Genomic DNA, 17950 nt, shown 5'->3' with positions numbered 1-17950 from the left:
AATCATTAATATCCTTTTACCAGTTTCAGGTAGTATCAAACATACTGGAATATGAGTGGAAACAAATGGGGTTTCCCATTTGCTGTATGATGTACCAGAGCACCTCCAAATGCATGCTTGTTTAATGACTGCACAATTCCTTTACACCGAGAAAATACTAGGATGACATTGGTATTATCCAACAGTGGACACTGGAAACTTACAGGAACAGAAATGCCCTGACACAATCAGATCCGAGTCCAGCATTCTGCCTCCTATAGCAACACCTACTAAACATTTCTGGAAAAGATGCAAAAAGAGTACAAAGTGAATTGACTAATATTTAATTGTTCCATCTTTCTGCTAGAAGGAAAACAGAACAAAAACAGCTGGCTAGAAAAAATAACACTTAACTAGTAAAGACTGGTGTAATAAATATTCTTTCTGGAAATAGGTTATAGAGCACATAAGAAGGAAAAATGCAATTTGAGAGGAAGTGCTTGAATCACTACAATCAGGGAGTTAGAGATAATGCATCTGCAGTAGAGCTATTTCATCTGCATCCTGAAAATCTGTGGCCAAAATTTTGGTGTCAGAAACTGAGTATGTGGCATTCAGAGGACAAACAGAATCCTCCTTCTACCCTATCTATCTTCCCTTTTCTCCCCAGAAAGCAAATCCATTTCACCCATCTGCATCCACCACTTCTCTTTACCTTGATGTGACTGACCCTAATGCTCACAGTCTCATAACCACCTCCTCTGCTGCCACCATATGTAAACCCACATCCTTCCCCTGCTTTGCTTTCCTGTCTCTTCTGGAAGCTTCCTGTACCCCTTCCCACCAGCGGTTTCTCTTTGCTGCCCCCCAACCTGCCTTGTGTGACGTGCTGTTCACATTGTGATCAGCCCTGGGTAGCCACAGGCACTCCTGCCGTGCCCCACAGATTGCCTCAAGGCACGCAGACCGGGCAAGGCCAGTGTGGTGGAACGGGCAGCGTGAATTTCCGGGCCCAGCTGGGATTGTACTGCTGCCTGTTGTCTCACACAGCTTAGTCTTTACAGCCACGTGCTGGCAGCCTCCTACATTACTCCAGTAGCTTCCATCAGCTAGCCATATATGGCTAAATCTGCAGAAACTCAGGACTAAACAGATGTCTTTTTGATAGAGCAAGAAACCCCAGGCAAACACCAGGTTACCCGTTGTCTTCCCAGAGGTCTGCCTCCACACAGCTCAGTACCCATCTCCATCTGGCAAGAGAACCCACCTAAGCAGGACTCTGCACCAGCTATGTGTCTGTGGTGAGCGCCTCAGTAGCATCACAGATTTCAGCATGCAGATTTCTGTTCCAGCAGCAGTGCAAGTGATGAAGTAACAGCTGGCCAGCTGCTGCCTATGCAGACCCCCAACTGCTTGCAGGCAGGTTCAGACATATTTAAGACGGCCTGAGATGAACCTTTTCACATGTACACGCTCTGATGGGTTGATGCAAATGCCTGTCATCATTAATGTTTTGAATCATTAATTCATTTCATCAATTGGTATGAAGCAGGTCCAATTCGGTGCCCGCACAGACTGGGACAGACATATGACAACACTGTCATATGTAAGCCCCGCCGAGGAGGTGTGTATGCCTCCCAACCTTCTTTTAAACACAACATGGAGCAGTTTCTCCACAAGTCAAACCATGCATACAAAAGGTCTGTGAGCAATACTAAATGTAACAAATCTGTTCTCCCCAGAGACTCTTTAACAAGGACCAACAGTATTCATATGAATATAAATACGTCACATATGAATAACATCATATATAGTGACAAGAACCATGAGTGAACAATAAAATTACACACCAGACTATCAATCAACTAGAAACCTGCACCTTGAGGTAAAAGGAAAATGGGGCAAAATTGATGGTAGAATATTTGAGAATATTCCTCCTGTTCAAGTTTTGCCAGGCTTTGCTTGTGGGACCCAAACTGGTATTGCCATTTCACCTGTAAAGTAATCCAGGCTGTGTAGCAGGTCACAAAAATTCAACTTTAACAAGTTGGAGATGTTAATTTTTCTTGGAAGAGGAGATACTCATCTCTGCTTTCTAGTTTGACCATAACTCTTGATGCTGAAGAAAATAAAAAGAACTGAGCTGAAAAGAGCAAGAGTACAAAAGCAAGGCTGTTCCTCTTTTCTCAGCACTGTGCTGTTATCAGCTGGACACATTCACAAAACCCTCACACAGAAAACAGGAGACTGTCACTGCAGAGTAGTCATTGCCTTTAACTTCTTCCTACACATTGCAAGATAAAAGTAGTGTGTGATTAATCACCAACAACAGTCTTAAGGGCTGGATTTAAAGCAAAGATTTGGGGGACAAAATGTGGGAATACTGTTGTCCAAAGGAGAGTGTGGCACAGGCACTGCCTTTCTCTTGAGTGGCCCAGCACCCTCCCCAGTTGACCTTTTTCAGGCTCAGTCCTTGACCATCTAAATGTCTGAGAGCACAAGTACATCAATCTCACTGGAGCAGGGCAGTGAAACGCCCACTTCAGCCTCAGGATGCTCCTCAACATGGGCCAAACTACTGGGGTTCTAGCTTCAGAAAAGAACCAGAGGAAAACCCTCAGCATGGTTGCTCTCAACTAGCTCCAAGCAGGCGCCCCCATAAGAAGTGTCACTTCCCACCTCTGCAGATGCTGAGTGCTTCCCCTGTACCCTGCCACGGAGAAAGACATACAGCCCCTATGGCTCCATGAGAAGCAGGGGCCAGCTCAGCCTCAGCGTACAAAGGAGTTAAGGTAACAAGGAGGAGGAGAGAGTACCCTGGAAAGACTTCTGGCACAAAAAAGGATTAGAGGGCATTCAAAAGGAAGAGAATTTCTGTCAGTGCTACAAAGCATTACCTTGCTCCTCCAAGGCTGCGGTGGGCTGAACAGTACCTGGCACATGGTGTTAGGACACTTCATGGGCTCTGTTTCAGCGCAGCACCTCAGGCTGAGGTTAAACACCATTTTTCCAGCACCACTGCTCTGTAGCTATGATAAGAAAAGTCCAATGACAGTCCAGGTGAGCACAAATACACAGAGGAGTCCGATGACTAGGCCAGCTGCTGACCTCCAGTAGTGGTATAGCCATACATAAACACACTGACTCTGCAGCATCTGTGGTTTTGCCTTCTTGTGCGTAGCCCCGCAATCCACTGCTTTTTATATCAGATCCACATAAGCAGTAACCTTTGTTTTAGCAAAACTTCATCCTACTAACTAGAAGCATCTCCTGCTTAACAGCCACATATTTAGCCATTACATTAAAATATCCTTGTATAGGAACCATTTTATGAGTCAGAAAGTAAATTTGAGCAGTTACTCATGCATGAGATCACACAATTATGATAGGTCCTGAAAACATCAGTTTAAATGTTCAGAAGAAGACAAGAAAGCACATCCGATATTGGGAATAACTAGAGAAGAAAAAAGGCGGCAGATTGCGGTACTGTTTAAACCTCTGATTTGCTCGTGCCTTGAATTACATGGGTAGCCCTGGTTTCCTGATCTCAAAAAGGATACAGCAGAAGTGGAAAAAGATCAGAGAAAGGCAACAAGGGCATGGAAGCTTCAGGCACAAACAGGGCTTTGAGCAACCTGATCTAGAGGAAAGTATCCCTGACCATGGCAGGGGGGGTTGAAACTAGACTATCTTTAAGGTCCCTTCCAACCCAAACCATTCTATGGTTCTATGATTCTTCAGCCAAGGGAAGAGATCATGGAAAGGGAAATTACAGACATTGCTACAAGATGATGAGCAACACAGATGGCTAATGACTGTTGATTGTATCCTCCAATAAAAGAATTAGAGGATATTAAAAGAAGCTTGTGGGAACAAGCTTCAAAAAAATGGATGTGGGATGTAACAAAGAAGGTGCTTTGGCAAGGAGTTTTTATTTTGTGCACATTGCCTCTTGTCCTACCAGTGGGCACTGCTGAGAAGTGTCTGTCTCCCTCTCCTTCACTCCCTCCCTTCAGGTATTTGTACATGCTGATGAGATCCTCCCTGAGCCTTCTCTCCTCCAGGCTGAACAGTCCCAGCTCTCTCAGCCTCTCCTCGTAGATGTTCCAGTCCCTTAATCGTATTTGTGGCCCTGCACTGGACTCACTCCAGTAGATCTGTATCTTTCTTGTAATGGCAAGCCCAGTAAAGACAGCCCAGTAAAGACTGCACAGTAAAGACTTACCAGTAAATACTGAGGCACAGAACATCAAGTACCTCGGCCTTTTCTGTGTGCTGCATCACCAAGCCCCAGCTGCAGTCAGCAATGGGCCACATTTGCACTGGTCTTCCTTGTGCTGTTCATGTATTTGTAGAAGCCTTTCCTGCTGCCCTTCACATCCCTCACCAGATTCAAGTCCAGGTTGGCCTTGGCTTTCCTAACCCTATCCCTGCAAGATCAAACAGCAGCTCTATCGTCCCACTGGGTCACCTGCCCCTGCTTCCATCTCCTGTACATTTCCTTGTTACATCTGAGTTCAGTTAGAAGGTCTATGTCCGTTCCTCCGTGTCACTCCTCCATCATCTCTCTCCAGCAGCTTTCCTACCTGACCTTTACATCAGGCTCTTCTCTTCACAACTCCCCTGAATGAATTTAATTTCCGTATTAGTGACCCATTCAAATCCTCAAATATAAACTCCAGCACCATCACATCTCCATTCCTCACACAGCTTTGGTTCAGTCTTTGTACTCCTGAAGAGTGCTGTTCACCACCCTGGGGCTATGCCTGTCTTAGCAAGTAGTTCAGCACAGCAGAGGCAGATTTGTAAGGAGAAACCTCATGTTCAAGCTAAATGTTTCATTGAGTTTCATCTTGACCTAAGACTAACTCAAGACCAGCAGCATGGAATGAATGCCCAAGAGCACCTGTAGCATGTCAGATAAACTCCTGGAGCAAGTCTCTGGCCATATTCGATCCAAAAATAATCCATTTCACACCCAGAGACAGTTTCATGGTGCAAACTATTAAGTGCCAGAATGCTGAGATGGGCACTGGAATATCATCTAGCCCTGCTTTCACTGATCTCTTTCTGTTGTTGATCCTGGGTCCTTTTCATAATTTCATCCAACTCACTTGGCAGAGTCTTGACTTATCTCGCTGGTACATGCAATGAGTTTGCAACGGCACTGCTCATCTACCTTGTTAGCTAACAACATCACAGTTGATTTTCATTAAGCAAGATTTCTCTGGCATTACTGCTTTGTGTTTTCCTTCCTTTGACTACAGAAACACAATTAAATCCAGGAAAAGTCAAACTAATAAATCCAGAATGAAAACACGATTTTTGTTCAATTATATTGTTTAGTATTTTTCCCCTCAATAAATATTTTTTCCCTTAACAGTCTTCCAATACACTGGATTTTAGATGCAACAGGCACACTTCCAAAAAAATTCCCAGCAACCACTGACACCAAGAATGAAGGCACTGCATATCACTAGCAGTTGAACCACTCTATTGGAGTTGATAAAACATTGCTGGAAGCAGGCATCTGAGCAGGACACACAGCACACAGACATCTCTGCAATGACAATGAGGCGGCTATTCCCAATGCCTAATTTTTTTGTTCTTCTTTCCCTCTATGCTTCCAATCAAATTGCAAAACCATCCCTGTAGAGGAAAGGGCTAATCAAAGAAGCATGAGGAAAACAGGGAAAGTGAGTCCCAGTGGCACGTGGCTTTGTCCCTCTCAGGGGGACGGCTGGGAGTAGAGAGGTGTCATCCCTCACCCCTGTGCCAGGACATCAATGTTGGGGCTGGAAAGTTTGGCTCGGCAGAACTGATTTTTAGCCAGAGCAGTCTAATGGTCTGGCTAACTGTACCTGCGAGTCCCACTGCTTTTGTGAAACACGCAGTAACGGCGACCTGGCCCAGACTGTCCTTTCACGGTTTTTCTAGTACAGTTAAAGCCCCTCCTAAAACTGTGTACTTGGGAGTAGTGCACCCTGAGGCAAAAAATTAAAAAAACTCCTAAACTGTGAACAAGTAACAAAATCACATGTGTACGTCAGGTCTGTTGTGGATCTTCATTCATACCTCCCAGTTCAGGGATCTTGCCCTCATGTGTTCATGCTGCTCAAAGCTCTGTCACCACAAGTTTATGCCTTAGCATTTGCCCTGCCTTATCTCCTGGCTATGCTATTTTCTGCCTCTTCTATTCCTGCACGAGGCTCTTACCGTTCCTTTTTTTTTTTCTTTTTTTGTATGAATCAATCTGAAACAGCTTTTCTGCCAGTTTGCAGTTCTCCGCAAACCTTTTAGATTGACTGATGTTCAGAGAAACATTTCAGATGCTCCTGCCACACTTAGTGCCAGCTCTCAGTTTTAAAGTCCTAGGATTGCAGGAATTACAGCTATTGCTTTTTCTTTTTTTAAAGGTGGCATTCTAGACCACTTGCTTGTAAAGAAAATCCTGACAGTGTCACCTGTAAGAAACAGATGGCAATTATTTTATTTTTAAATAATGTAGGCATCAAGCTATTCTCAAGAAACCTCCAGTTTCTGAATAGTAGGAGATGATAAATCAAAATGGAAACTTATCTTTTTCTTTCTTCATTGATGCTCAGCAAGTGCTCCCCCCCCCCCGCCCCGAATTCTGTCCCTTTGTCTTTTCACACAGAACCCTCTAATGGAATCCTTATTCATTCTCAGCTCATTTCTTTAGTTCTGTCAGCTCATTTATGTACCTGTATTTTCAATATACTTTTTGTTTAAGACAATTCAAGATCCTGTATAGATAGTACATTTGACGGAAAACATCGTATTTTATGACTGTTTATGTAATTTTACCATCAAATAATGTACAGCCAATATTAAAGGTGGCAAAAATTAAATTATGTTTTGAGTCTTTCATGTGGATTTTAGACAGGATACTTTGGTTTTCCTATCTTGTCCTTTTGTCTGATATAATTTCAAAGGCATTATTTCAATTTTTCAAACTATGTATCTACAGATGACTCCATTCTGTGTCACCAGCGTTATTCAGTACTGCTCATGTGCAGTACCTTCTGTTTCCCTTTTTTCTTCTTTGCTTGTTACTTAGCACTTTTAAGACATTGATCATGCATAATTTGAATACTACTTACACTGTTTTGCAAAATCATAAAAATTACCAGCATTAAGTTGGGAGTACATAACCTCAAGCAAGAAGGTAAAGAAAATTTCCTGAATCTCCAGATCAGCTGGAGCTGGAGTCCGTACTACCACCTTTAGGCTGTACTACCACCCATCGGCCTAAAGTGGAACCTACAAAAGCAGCAGAGTGGACAAAGCCTCTACTCTGCCGTCGCAGCACAGCCTGCCACAGTAACCTAGCTCCTACAAGGTTGTGAATCCCAGTAGTTGAAGACTCCTCATTCCTGATGGATTCAGCTGCAGTGGCTAGAGAGATTACCAACGCCCGTTATGGTCCTCTTTCACCATGGCTAAATCTGACAGGGATTCTGGCTTTTCAAGGCAGGGCTTCTGTCTGGGCACATGGGATTTTCTTGGTAGCTGGTCCAAGACTAGAATTTTTTTCTACGAAAACTGAGGGAGTTTAAAAGTGTCATCACTTAATTTTTTTTTTTTTTTTTTTTGGTAAGGGAACCTTAAAATAGTTACCATTTTCAAATGTAAAGTTCTCTTCATAGATGTAGATGCAAGCTCTTCTTTCTCATTCTGGAAGGTGTTTCACTCAGGATCACTCTCTACAGCTCAAGATCTTAGTATTTGGTAACAGTTCCTGTGCAGGACAGAATCCAAATTAAGCTTGCTACTGATTTCTTAGTTTTGCAGGTAAAACCACTTAACCTTGAAGATTATTGTCAGCAGAAGTAACGAACTACTATGGGTTTTGATAATGTCAATGTAATCCAGTGCATCTTTAAATCTTTAAACAATTTATTATTTGGTCAGATAAATCATCAAATTGATCTCTTGTCATGTCAGTAATGTGCGTCCTTCTATAATTTCTTTAGGCTTTATAGCACCTGCAGTAGCATTGCTCAAGAGTGAAACAAAATGTGTAGGTCCGAATACAAATATCAATCTTTATGTACCTACTTCAGGCATAGTTTATCATATAACTAAATATTTAGGTAAGACAGATCACATTGATTTTTGTCCAGGAGCTATGAAAAATGTGGACCTCTAACATTCAGTCCATCCTGCCTATCTTGTGAATGGAGCTTCTGTTATATGTACACATACATCTTACAGTAAACAGGTATCTTTCAGTAAGCAGCACCATTACTTTCAATTAGACACTTGCCTAAAATGTACCTAACTTTAAGAATATAAAATTGTAAAACAAAAATAATAATAATAATCTTTATCTTAAGCAATAGTATTGTAATAGATTTTTAAAGAATAAGACATTGAAAATAGAATCGTGAGAAGTTAGTGAAACAACCATGAAGCTGTTCACAGTCCCTGAATGTTACATGCATGGCCTGCTCCTCTGTATAGCCCTAACCATGGCTGACTTAAAACTCAGTCAAGCTAATCAGCAGAAATCAGAAACTAACAATAGATAATTGATTAACCTGGAGTAAGCATATTGTTAAGGTCATAAAATTAAAATGTAGAAAATTGCTTAACCAAGTAGATCTATTAATATAACATCACAAAGTCTTTTCTGAGAATTGTAAAAGGTGAAGTTGCTAAATGAAGAAAGATGACCCCTGGAACAACCCTGAAATTAGAATTGGAACCAGACAAGCAAGAAGTTGCTGAGACAGGGCATCATAATGGACTTTTTTGATAAATGAAGAAGAAATAAGAACCGAAATACGTGGGAATATACCAAAGACTTTGAGCTTTACATAATGTTACTGGGTATAAAAGGTGCATATTTTTGTCTAACAAGTGCCACTCACTGAGGTGATGGCCCAACTCTGAGTTGATAATAAAGCAAGCCTAGAGTAACCCACATCTGGTTGAATTTTGTAACAAAACTTTTAGCATCATCTCTGCTAGGATAACTTCAAAAATTTTGCTTCACGTCATAGAAGAAAAGATTTGTGTGTAAATTCTTTTGTTGATATTAAACATTACCTCGTTTCATACACTCGGTAACAAACCTTTAACAGCTCAGCTGATTAAACAGAATGTCTTGCTTTACATCAGTTCTATCTGAAGAGCTCTTCATGTTAAGAACAGGCAACGTAATGCTATTGTTACTGGCTTCCTATCTTGGAACCCAAACAAGAGGAGAAAGATGAACATTGTACAGAGAAAGATACAAGTACAGCTTTCTGGGTATATGCATATTGGTATCAGTGGATTTTGAGATTTAGATTTGCAGCTGGCAAAAATAGTAAATATTGAGCCTAATTCATAATATAGTTTTACTGGTTTTACACTAGTACAACGTAACAACAACAGACATAATAAAGGAATATTCTATGAGTCTTTCTTTACTGAGCATGAACACTTGGGATTTTTTTTTTACGCTATTCCTGCTTGGTGAGACTGACCATGAACAGGGAGACAGCCAAGATAGTACAAATTCAACAACAGAGTCCACGTGTGGCTCTTGTATTATGAGAATGCCTTCATTTTGTAACTTTTCTAGACTATAGTTCACAGATGAACTGTGACCTTGTTATTCTGTACCATGTATTAAAGCAGCCACAATTTATTTATCACCTGTACTTTTATAACATTGCCTTAGTAAATCTCCATGTGCTGTCCACTACTTTCAGTAATAAAAATGTTTTGGAGCATTTACAACATAGAACTATACTAGTTATAGGAACTGCATTTTTGTTTGTGGTGTGCTTTAAAAATAAAACTCGCACTTTCTATACAACTGTTTAACATAAATACACACTTCAGAATGTGATTTTTTTCCTCTTACTAATATGAACAATAATCAGCTGCATAAGCTTGCTGAGATCTTTATTATTTTATTTTAAATTGTATCACCTGTTTAAAAATAACTGCATTTTAGTTCCATTCAGCAGAGGGTGAAGTTTTTATTTGAGCAGTTGATTCATTTAATTAGAAATCTGTTCTAAAGTTACTTTAAATTTTTTTGTAACATCAGTATTAGCATGTTTAAGAGTACTTGGCTGTAGCCTTATGTTGTTACACTAAATTACAGATATGTCATTTCATTAGATTTCACTGAGGAGTAACAAGCCTTCAAAGACTATTTATGCATAAACTGAAAGCTACCACACCTTTTGGAAATGCAACTGTTGCTGCAGAGGAACATCCAAATAGTGAAATATTTAGATATTGATGACAGCAAGGAGTATGGGGTGCAAGGGGGAGCCCTTCTTCTAAGTTAAATGTCTGTTCCTTTCTGCATGTTTGCATGTAATTATTTTTCTAGACTCTTTATGTTAAAATTCAGGTAAGGTTTCCATTAGAACTGCTTTTGGAGCAGTATTGATTTTGCCTTACCAATCATTTTTTTAGTTTTTATTAAATATTGCTTCAGATACTGTTTAGAACCTGGTCCCTGCTGTTGTTGGGAGACAAGACCATACAGTTTTCAAAGCTTTATCTATTAATATGTAATCCTTGCTCTACAACTGCATACCTTTTTCTGTGCTTGCAACACAAAACTGATAGGCATGTTGTCGCTTCCCTAATGCATCCCTTATTCCTCTGCAATTTGAATTTTGGATATTTGTAGTGAGTTACATTGGCAATAAAACTGGTGGTGAAGTTATTGTTCAGAGGAATACAACAATTTATGACTAACACCCGCTAGATATTATACAAGGCTGTAGGAAAAAAAGTTCTCAGAAACAATGGTGCAGTTCGATACTGCCAGATGAAATGCAAGACCACAACAGGGGTTAGATAACTATTAGTTTATTGATGATATACTTACACTGCAATCAGCGCAGGAAGACCCTGTAACCGCACGGAGGGTTGCGAGGGAAAAGCAGACAGCTTGATCAGGCGCTGGATTGAGGCTCAGTCCAAGGATGTCCCTGCCTAAACTTACGATACTTTTTCTTTTTGACAGCAGGCTATATAAATATCATGCCCACCTGGTTACACATCAAATAATACAATGGTGCAATAATTAGAAGCTCAGGTCACTGTGACCTGATGATCATCAGTTGGGGCAGGATGTTTGCTTTGTGAACTGTGACTAGATCACGTGATTGAGCCATGTCCTTGACTCCTCGCTGATCTTCCAAGTCCTCCCCTTGCAACTTGCACATCCCAACGTGGTGTATTTCTCTGTACAAACTGCAGGGACCAGGTTCAAAAACTTGGGAGTAGCTTATTTTAGCCATATTTTCTCCTTCACCTCAATCAGTACATCAGGAAAAAGAGAAAAAAAGAGACATCCTTGTGGTATAACTATTTACACTTGCAGCAGCACAGATACTTATGTGTTAAAAGGTTTATATATAAAAGTATGTTTCCTATTATTTCCCTATTTAAAAAAAAAAAATCTAATACAGAAGTATTCTTAAGTTCCTTCCCCAATATAATCTGAAAATTTATACTGTGGTTTATGAAGACTTTTGAAATAACGTACACAAAGATTACCTGAAAATACTGCCTGAAGGAAGACAATAAGAATCAGAACGGCAATATGCCATCAATAATGCTCAGAAACGCAGCTATTTTGAGGTTAGCCTTTCTTGTGTTCACTTGGCTGTCTCTACCCTGGCTGATCCATACCAATCCCAAAGCAAAAATCATCAATAAGGTGCTTCATTAAGGCATGGAAAATAGTCTTCAGTCTTGAAGAGGACTGGAGGTTCATAGAGGGTCTCTTGCTGCCGTGAGGAAGACGATTTCTGCAAATTAGATAAGTTTATTTTTTGCCTTCTTAAAAAAACAAGTTTTAAAACAAAGCCTGAAGAGCTAAAACACAAAGCAAGAAAGGTTTTAAAGGCATATCTCCTTAGTCAGGCAAATTTTTAATCATAGCTCAGATGAGTCTGGCATATTCTTAATGTTAGTGACAAAAAGCAGCCTTTGACTTCTGCCATTCTATCACCTGAACAGATGCAGTCCTGGAAAGTGTGACACGCCAGCTTTGCAGGAGCCAGATGGGTAATCTTTTCCAGCTGATGGTATAGTCACTGTAACCTTCATCTTTCCAAAGCCACATACTTTTACCTTTCCTGCTCCGGCCTTTGAGTTCTCCTCAGCCACCTCCTCTGAGTTAACCCTAGCCTATGTTCTCATTTACTTAGTTAATTCAGTCTTCCTATGAAAATACACCTAGCAAGTGTTTCTTTCGAGAAGGCTGCTGCTCCTGCTGAGCTTCTTCATCAATTACATGTTGGAACAGATGTACTACAACATACTGTTAAAAATAATACGGCAGTGGACTGGAAAAGAGCTGTTACACTGTTTTACAGGAACAGTGTACACATTCCTTTTAAATATTAACTGTACATTGTTTTGCTATACCAAATGGCTCACTTAAAGAGACAACAGCAAGGACCACTACTGACTATGCTGTCAGCCTTCACTGCAACACAGACCCAGTGTATGTTTTCAATATGTGTTTTCAAGGCTTGAAATCAAGACTTCATTCACTAAAAATTCTGTTGGACTTATGAAAAGATTTTGATGAACTATTTTGCAGAGCTCTCAGTCAGTTTATCTGCAGAGTTCTTCAGGTACTTTTTTGCCTGTCTGGGATGAGGAAATTAGAGTCTTCACCAATAATGAAGTTAAAAGCATACCAAATATCATTAGTATACATGGAGTTTGGAATGCTTTCATAGTACCAAAATGAGGATACAATTAAGCATGCCTACAAAAAAGCTAGAGTAGAACTTTTCCAATGTTCAGTTGAGCTGTATACTTGTACCCATATGAAATCTCCTGTTACATACAAAATTGCTGATTTATGACATTAAAAATATATTTGTCTTTAACTTTACGATACCATTAATTTATCTGAAATTAGTTTGTTTTGCCATTCAAGTTGTAATGAAATAAAAAGATATAAATAAAGATTGGATCTATAAATAGTGGATATTATCAATGTTTTCGATATCAGAAATTAAAAATTATTTCCTATCCCGTACTGCCTTATGAGAAAACACCTTGCAAGCAAGGGAAACTAAGGTCATAGGTATTCTGCAACTCATGACACTGATTTAAGAGGCATTATATTTGCATATGTGGAAGAAGGGAGTAATTTCAGTCCAGTGAGGAAATTCATAGGCAGGCACAGTACCCACAATTGCCTAAGTGCACATTTATGATTAGTTATTTTTGCAGCTGCTTAGCAGACATTTTTACCTTTTGAGAGTGTCTACATCCTTAGTGATATTAGAGGTCTTACAGTACTGTACTTTACACTGCCTGGTATTCACAAAGGAAGAACTTGGGGCAAAATCTGAAAGTGAGATTACAAATACACAGCTTAAGAAATACAAAATACGTCCTTTGTGTAAAGAAACAGATACATTTAAATGGGAAGAGAGTGAGGGTACTTGACAAAATTTAAATTGTAGCAAGAAAATGTGAACTACAATTACAGTGAAAATCATGATACTGGTATAGTCTTCTTTTCTAAAGGGTTGATATATCAAGTGAGATAATTAAATGTTAGGCATGAGGAGAAATCTCTGTAGGTATTTTCATTCAGACATGCTTGTGTTTACTAGCGAAAACAGGTATTTTACTATGCAATACTCAGTACCACCGTGGAAGTGACCTCCCTTTTAGTTAATCAATTAATACTATTAAGTTCTGAGGGTTGATTTTACTGCTATCCATACCTAAACCAAGAAACCACTGGACATGCCAGGTTCAGCTTGCTGACACTTTCAAAGATTTTCCACCTTATTAATTGTGGAAAAACTGCTAAGCTGACAGTGTTCCCATGCAACACTAAAAAAACACTTTATTAGAACGTTGACACTTTCCAACTGAAGATTATAATTCTGTGGTTCACAACTGTTTTTAGCAACAAAATGGAAAATACTGTTGAATATGCTTCAAGAGAACTGCTGCAGTTGTTTTTGCAATTGGCCCATAAATAGCAGCTTTGTATTGTTACTTTTGAAAGAAAAAATGACATCACTCTAAACTTCAACACCAAAGAAAATGACAGAACGAAAAGTTACCTAACTTAAAGACTACACAGGAAATAGCAGTGAAAACAGGTTTCCTGAGATGAGTCTTACCAAGACAATACGTATACTTTTTACAACTATTTTTCTCTGCTGCCACATGTGCTTGCAATATATAGGAACACAAATACTTCCAACAGTCACAGCCATCTTCCTCTCCCCGTCTGCAAACCTACTTCATTTCAGCATTCTCACCAGTATTATGATACAGAAACCTGAGCTAGTACAGGATGAATATAGGAAAAGTTAAAGAAAAGAACCTGGAGCTGACAAGACGCACAAGGACGAGTACTTATAAATGGTGTATTGGCAGGTGATGCCAAGAAGTATCACGTGGTTCAGAAGATTAATTTTTTTAACCAGGTTATTTAAAACCAGGGCACAGTGACAATATTTAAGGCTAGGTATGGCATCTCTTTGAAACATACTAGAGAGATCACTTCAAGTCTTCGGCAGAGAAAAAAATCCACATGTAGTAATGAGGAAAGGTAGAGAAAACCTCACCCTTAGAAAGTTTAGCAAGGTGCTTACCTGATCACTGAGCTGTGTGGATTGAGTATAAACAGAACCTTTATTTTAAAAATATTGTGCAGCGTAGCTTTAGTTTCCTATTTTGGTAGCATTTCTACAGTGATATTCTTAATGCAGTATGATCCTTTAACAGTGTTGTCTGTAGAGGCTCTTCCTACTTGCTTTGCATACCATCAGAGATCAGGGATGCTTTAAGATAAAGGCTTGTTCATTATGTGCTTGTCTGCGCCCTTCACGTTCCCTTCTTCCCATATTCAGCCTTACTTTGGAAAGTAACACAAATCCTTGTAAGAATTTGTGGTTTTTAAGTTTGGGGTGTTTTTTTATTAAGTCTGAGAACTTTGCAAGAATCCTCATACAGTGTATGAAAGTTTTACAGTTAAATTCAGATATATGTGCAACAAACTTACTATCATTTTAATCATTAACACTGATAAGCAGAGCAACTAAGCTGGTCACATGACAACAAAAGCTTACTTACATTAAGGAAGGACGGTATGCTGATTGTGTGCAAGATTTTCTTGAATGTGCTCGGAAAAGCTCCAAGGTCTGTTTCTGCCTTTATGACCCGTTCTTCTAGTCCAGCTACACTATTTCCAATCATCTTCACAAAAGCCTAGTGTGAAAAAACCAAGGGAAATCCATCTTTTTCCACTAACAAATTAAAACAGGATTATGTATTGCACGACAGTTGTGAAAGTTCCATTACTTAAACGAGAAGTCAAAAACTCCATGCTCTATTTCCCTTCCACCTACAAGTCCATTTTATGGCTAAAAATTACTTGAGATACTTAAAAGGCTGCAAAACCAGGTTAAATCTAATAAAACAATCAGTCTTCCTTTTACTATTTGCCTTACAAATAACTAATTTAGACTTCTTAGAATTAAGAATTCTATCTGCCTTTCTACTAAAAGTGGGACCAAAGATCTGAATCACAGTTTTGAAGCTTTACCAGGGATCAACAGACCTCTCATTCTACTGGTCTCCGAATAGCTCCCAAGACAATAACTTCGAAAGATACTATCAGTAAAAAAAAAAAACAAAAAAAGTGGTACTATTACTTTCCAAAAAAAAGGAAAGATGGCTGCCTTGCTTCAAGCTGCAAATAAAAAAAAAAAAAAAAAATTTTTTTAAAAAAGGGCATTTTGTTTTATAATGCTCATAGTCTCCAGAAATTATTAATAAATTGTGTTCTCTTCATTAACCCTGAAGTACTGAACCCAGAGACTGGACATGGAGAGCAAAAAAGGGGGGGCTGGACTAGATGACCTTTAAAGGTCCCTTCCCACCCAAACTGTTCTATGAAAACTGATACGAATCCATGCCACATGCATGCGTGTGCACAAGACACGCAACTACAGCATGTCACTGATTCTTGCCCCTATTGAGAAGTGGCACACATCCAGAAGATATCAAATACATACCTCTAGTTTGTCAATCTTCCTGTATATTTGCCTCATTTCTGTAGCTTTTGTGTAAATTTGAGGTATACTTTCATTGACAACTTGAGAGGAATCACTTCGAATCTAAAGATGATTCACATAAATAATACAAAAATCAATGAATAAAACAAAATGTTAAGTAGTAGATTTTATTCTGGAAACTAGAACTGTGCTCCAATTAACAAATGAATACTCTTAAGTTTAAAAATACTAGATTAGTATTAGTATAAAAATGCTATATTAAAACTAATAAGCTAGCATCTTTGTGCAGTTTAGTAAGTGCCTTTGAACAAAATTTATTTTGCATAAGCAAATATTTACCTTTATAACTATATTAAAAATAGGCTCCCTCAGCCTTATCAGAACTAAGAGATGGAACATTTCCCAGGACATACTGAAGAATCAAATATATTAAACTAAAATTTTTACTTGAATTTTACTACCTGTATTTTTCCTCACTCTACTAAAAGAAAAGCCAGGCCACCGAATCTTTTTAATTGGTTAAAAAACCAAAAATACAGCAAAGTTCCCCTTACAGTAGTGCAGGAGAACCACATGTGCTGTGTTTTAAAAGACAGCCTGCATACCAGTGTCAGCTTACAGAAACTTTCCATTCCTTCCCCTGTCTCTCCCATATGAAAGTGAAAACTAAGCTGCCTTTCTGATGAAAGGGTAAGAAAGGGTCCCCTAAAGACAAATCTAGCTTTGGAGGTTTGGCAACTCTGATTAGATACTTTGATTACAAAATCCAGAGAAAATAGGTTTTTTAAAGGAAAAGCAGAACACTCTATTGTCCTTTTAAGTATCTAGCATTATGCCATTCAAAATGGGATTCCATGTATGTAAAGGACAAATATACAAACAGGATTACGTAAATGTGCAGTCGTATAGCTATATGGGCATACTTTGTTGAACAACATGAAAGTTCAGTAGTTTTTATCCATGAGTTATCTAATTATCAAGTGTGTTTTCATACCGGAACCTATCTGCCTAGACCAAAGGCTGCTTCCCATCTCGTGTTTTTAAATGAGACAGAGTACACATTAAACTGTATTCTGACTTCAAAAACACAGCTACATACAAGTTATACATACCATGTCCAGCATACCCACAAATTCATCCACTCTGGTCAGCAAATCTTCTAGACTCTTGTCTAAGCTTTCGATCTGCAAAGCAAAAATACTTCAAAGGCACTTGAAAACACAAAAGCCCCCCAGACTCTCCCAAACAAAACCTCTGAGTACAGGCATCAGCCAGACTAAAACCAGTTTAACAGAAATCCCACAGCTTTGCCCCCCCTCGGCTACCTCAGGCGCAGCTGACCCGACACGCCGGTATATCCTGCCTTGCACAGCACCACGCCGAGACGGTGCAAACGGCGCAGCGCGTTGAGCCGCCCCGCTCTGCAACGCAGCCAAGCCGCGCCGCTTCGGAGAGCCGCCCTCAAGTGACACCCCTGTCCCGTCCCGTCCCGTCCCGTCCCGTCCCCCCCGCTCCCCGGCACGGCCGGGGCGGCCTCGCTCCGCGCGCCCGACACCCGCCGGCGGGCCCGGGCCGCGCCCGGGGAAGGGCCCGCCGCTGCTCCCTCTCCCCGGGGAGCCCGGCCCGCAGGGGCGGTGCGGAGGCCGCCGCCCGCTCCCCCGAGGCAGCCCGTCTCGGCGCGGCGCGGCGCGGCCCCTCACCTGGTCGCTGAAGAGGCTGCGGTCGGCGAGCAGGTACGCGGAATAAGCGGCGGCGGTAGCGCTGAGCGACGCCTCCGAGGCGTCCTCGTCCTCCGGCTCCCCGAGGCCGGAGGCGCTGCTGTGGCTCTGGGAGACGTTTCCGCTGTCCGCGCCGGGGCAAGCACCCGGCGGCTCGGCTGCAGCCCCAGCCCTCTCGCCCGCTCCCGCGACGGCCGCCAT

The 17950-nt window shown here is 40.5% G+C and overlaps 1 protein-coding gene across 1 annotated transcript; it reads right to left on the bottom strand.

Annotated features, from left to right (window-relative positions):
* Positions 1 to 10817: 10817 nt before the first annotated feature.
* Positions 10818 to 17950, bottom strand: BLOC1S4 (biogenesis of lysosomal organelles complex 1 subunit 4). Its single transcript, XM_059815527.1, has 5 exons — positions 17732 to 17950; positions 17144 to 17215; positions 16032 to 16133; positions 15088 to 15222; positions 10818 to 11774 (listed from the first exon to the last, which is right to left on the bottom strand). The coding sequence occupies exons 1-5, from the start codon at positions 17948 to 17950 to the stop codon at positions 11676 to 11678; spliced, it is 627 nt and encodes a 208-aa protein (XP_059671510.1). The 3' UTR covers positions 10818 to 11675.

Source organism: Gavia stellata, chromosome 3, assembly GCF_030936135.1.
Source record: "Gavia stellata isolate bGavSte3 chromosome 3, bGavSte3.hap2, whole genome shotgun sequence".
In the NCBI taxonomy this organism is placed as follows: Eukaryota; Metazoa; Chordata; class Aves; order Gaviiformes; family Gaviidae; genus Gavia; species Gavia stellata.
Note: the sequence above shows the minus strand (reverse complement) of the source record. Positions and strands in the feature narration are given on the sequence as shown.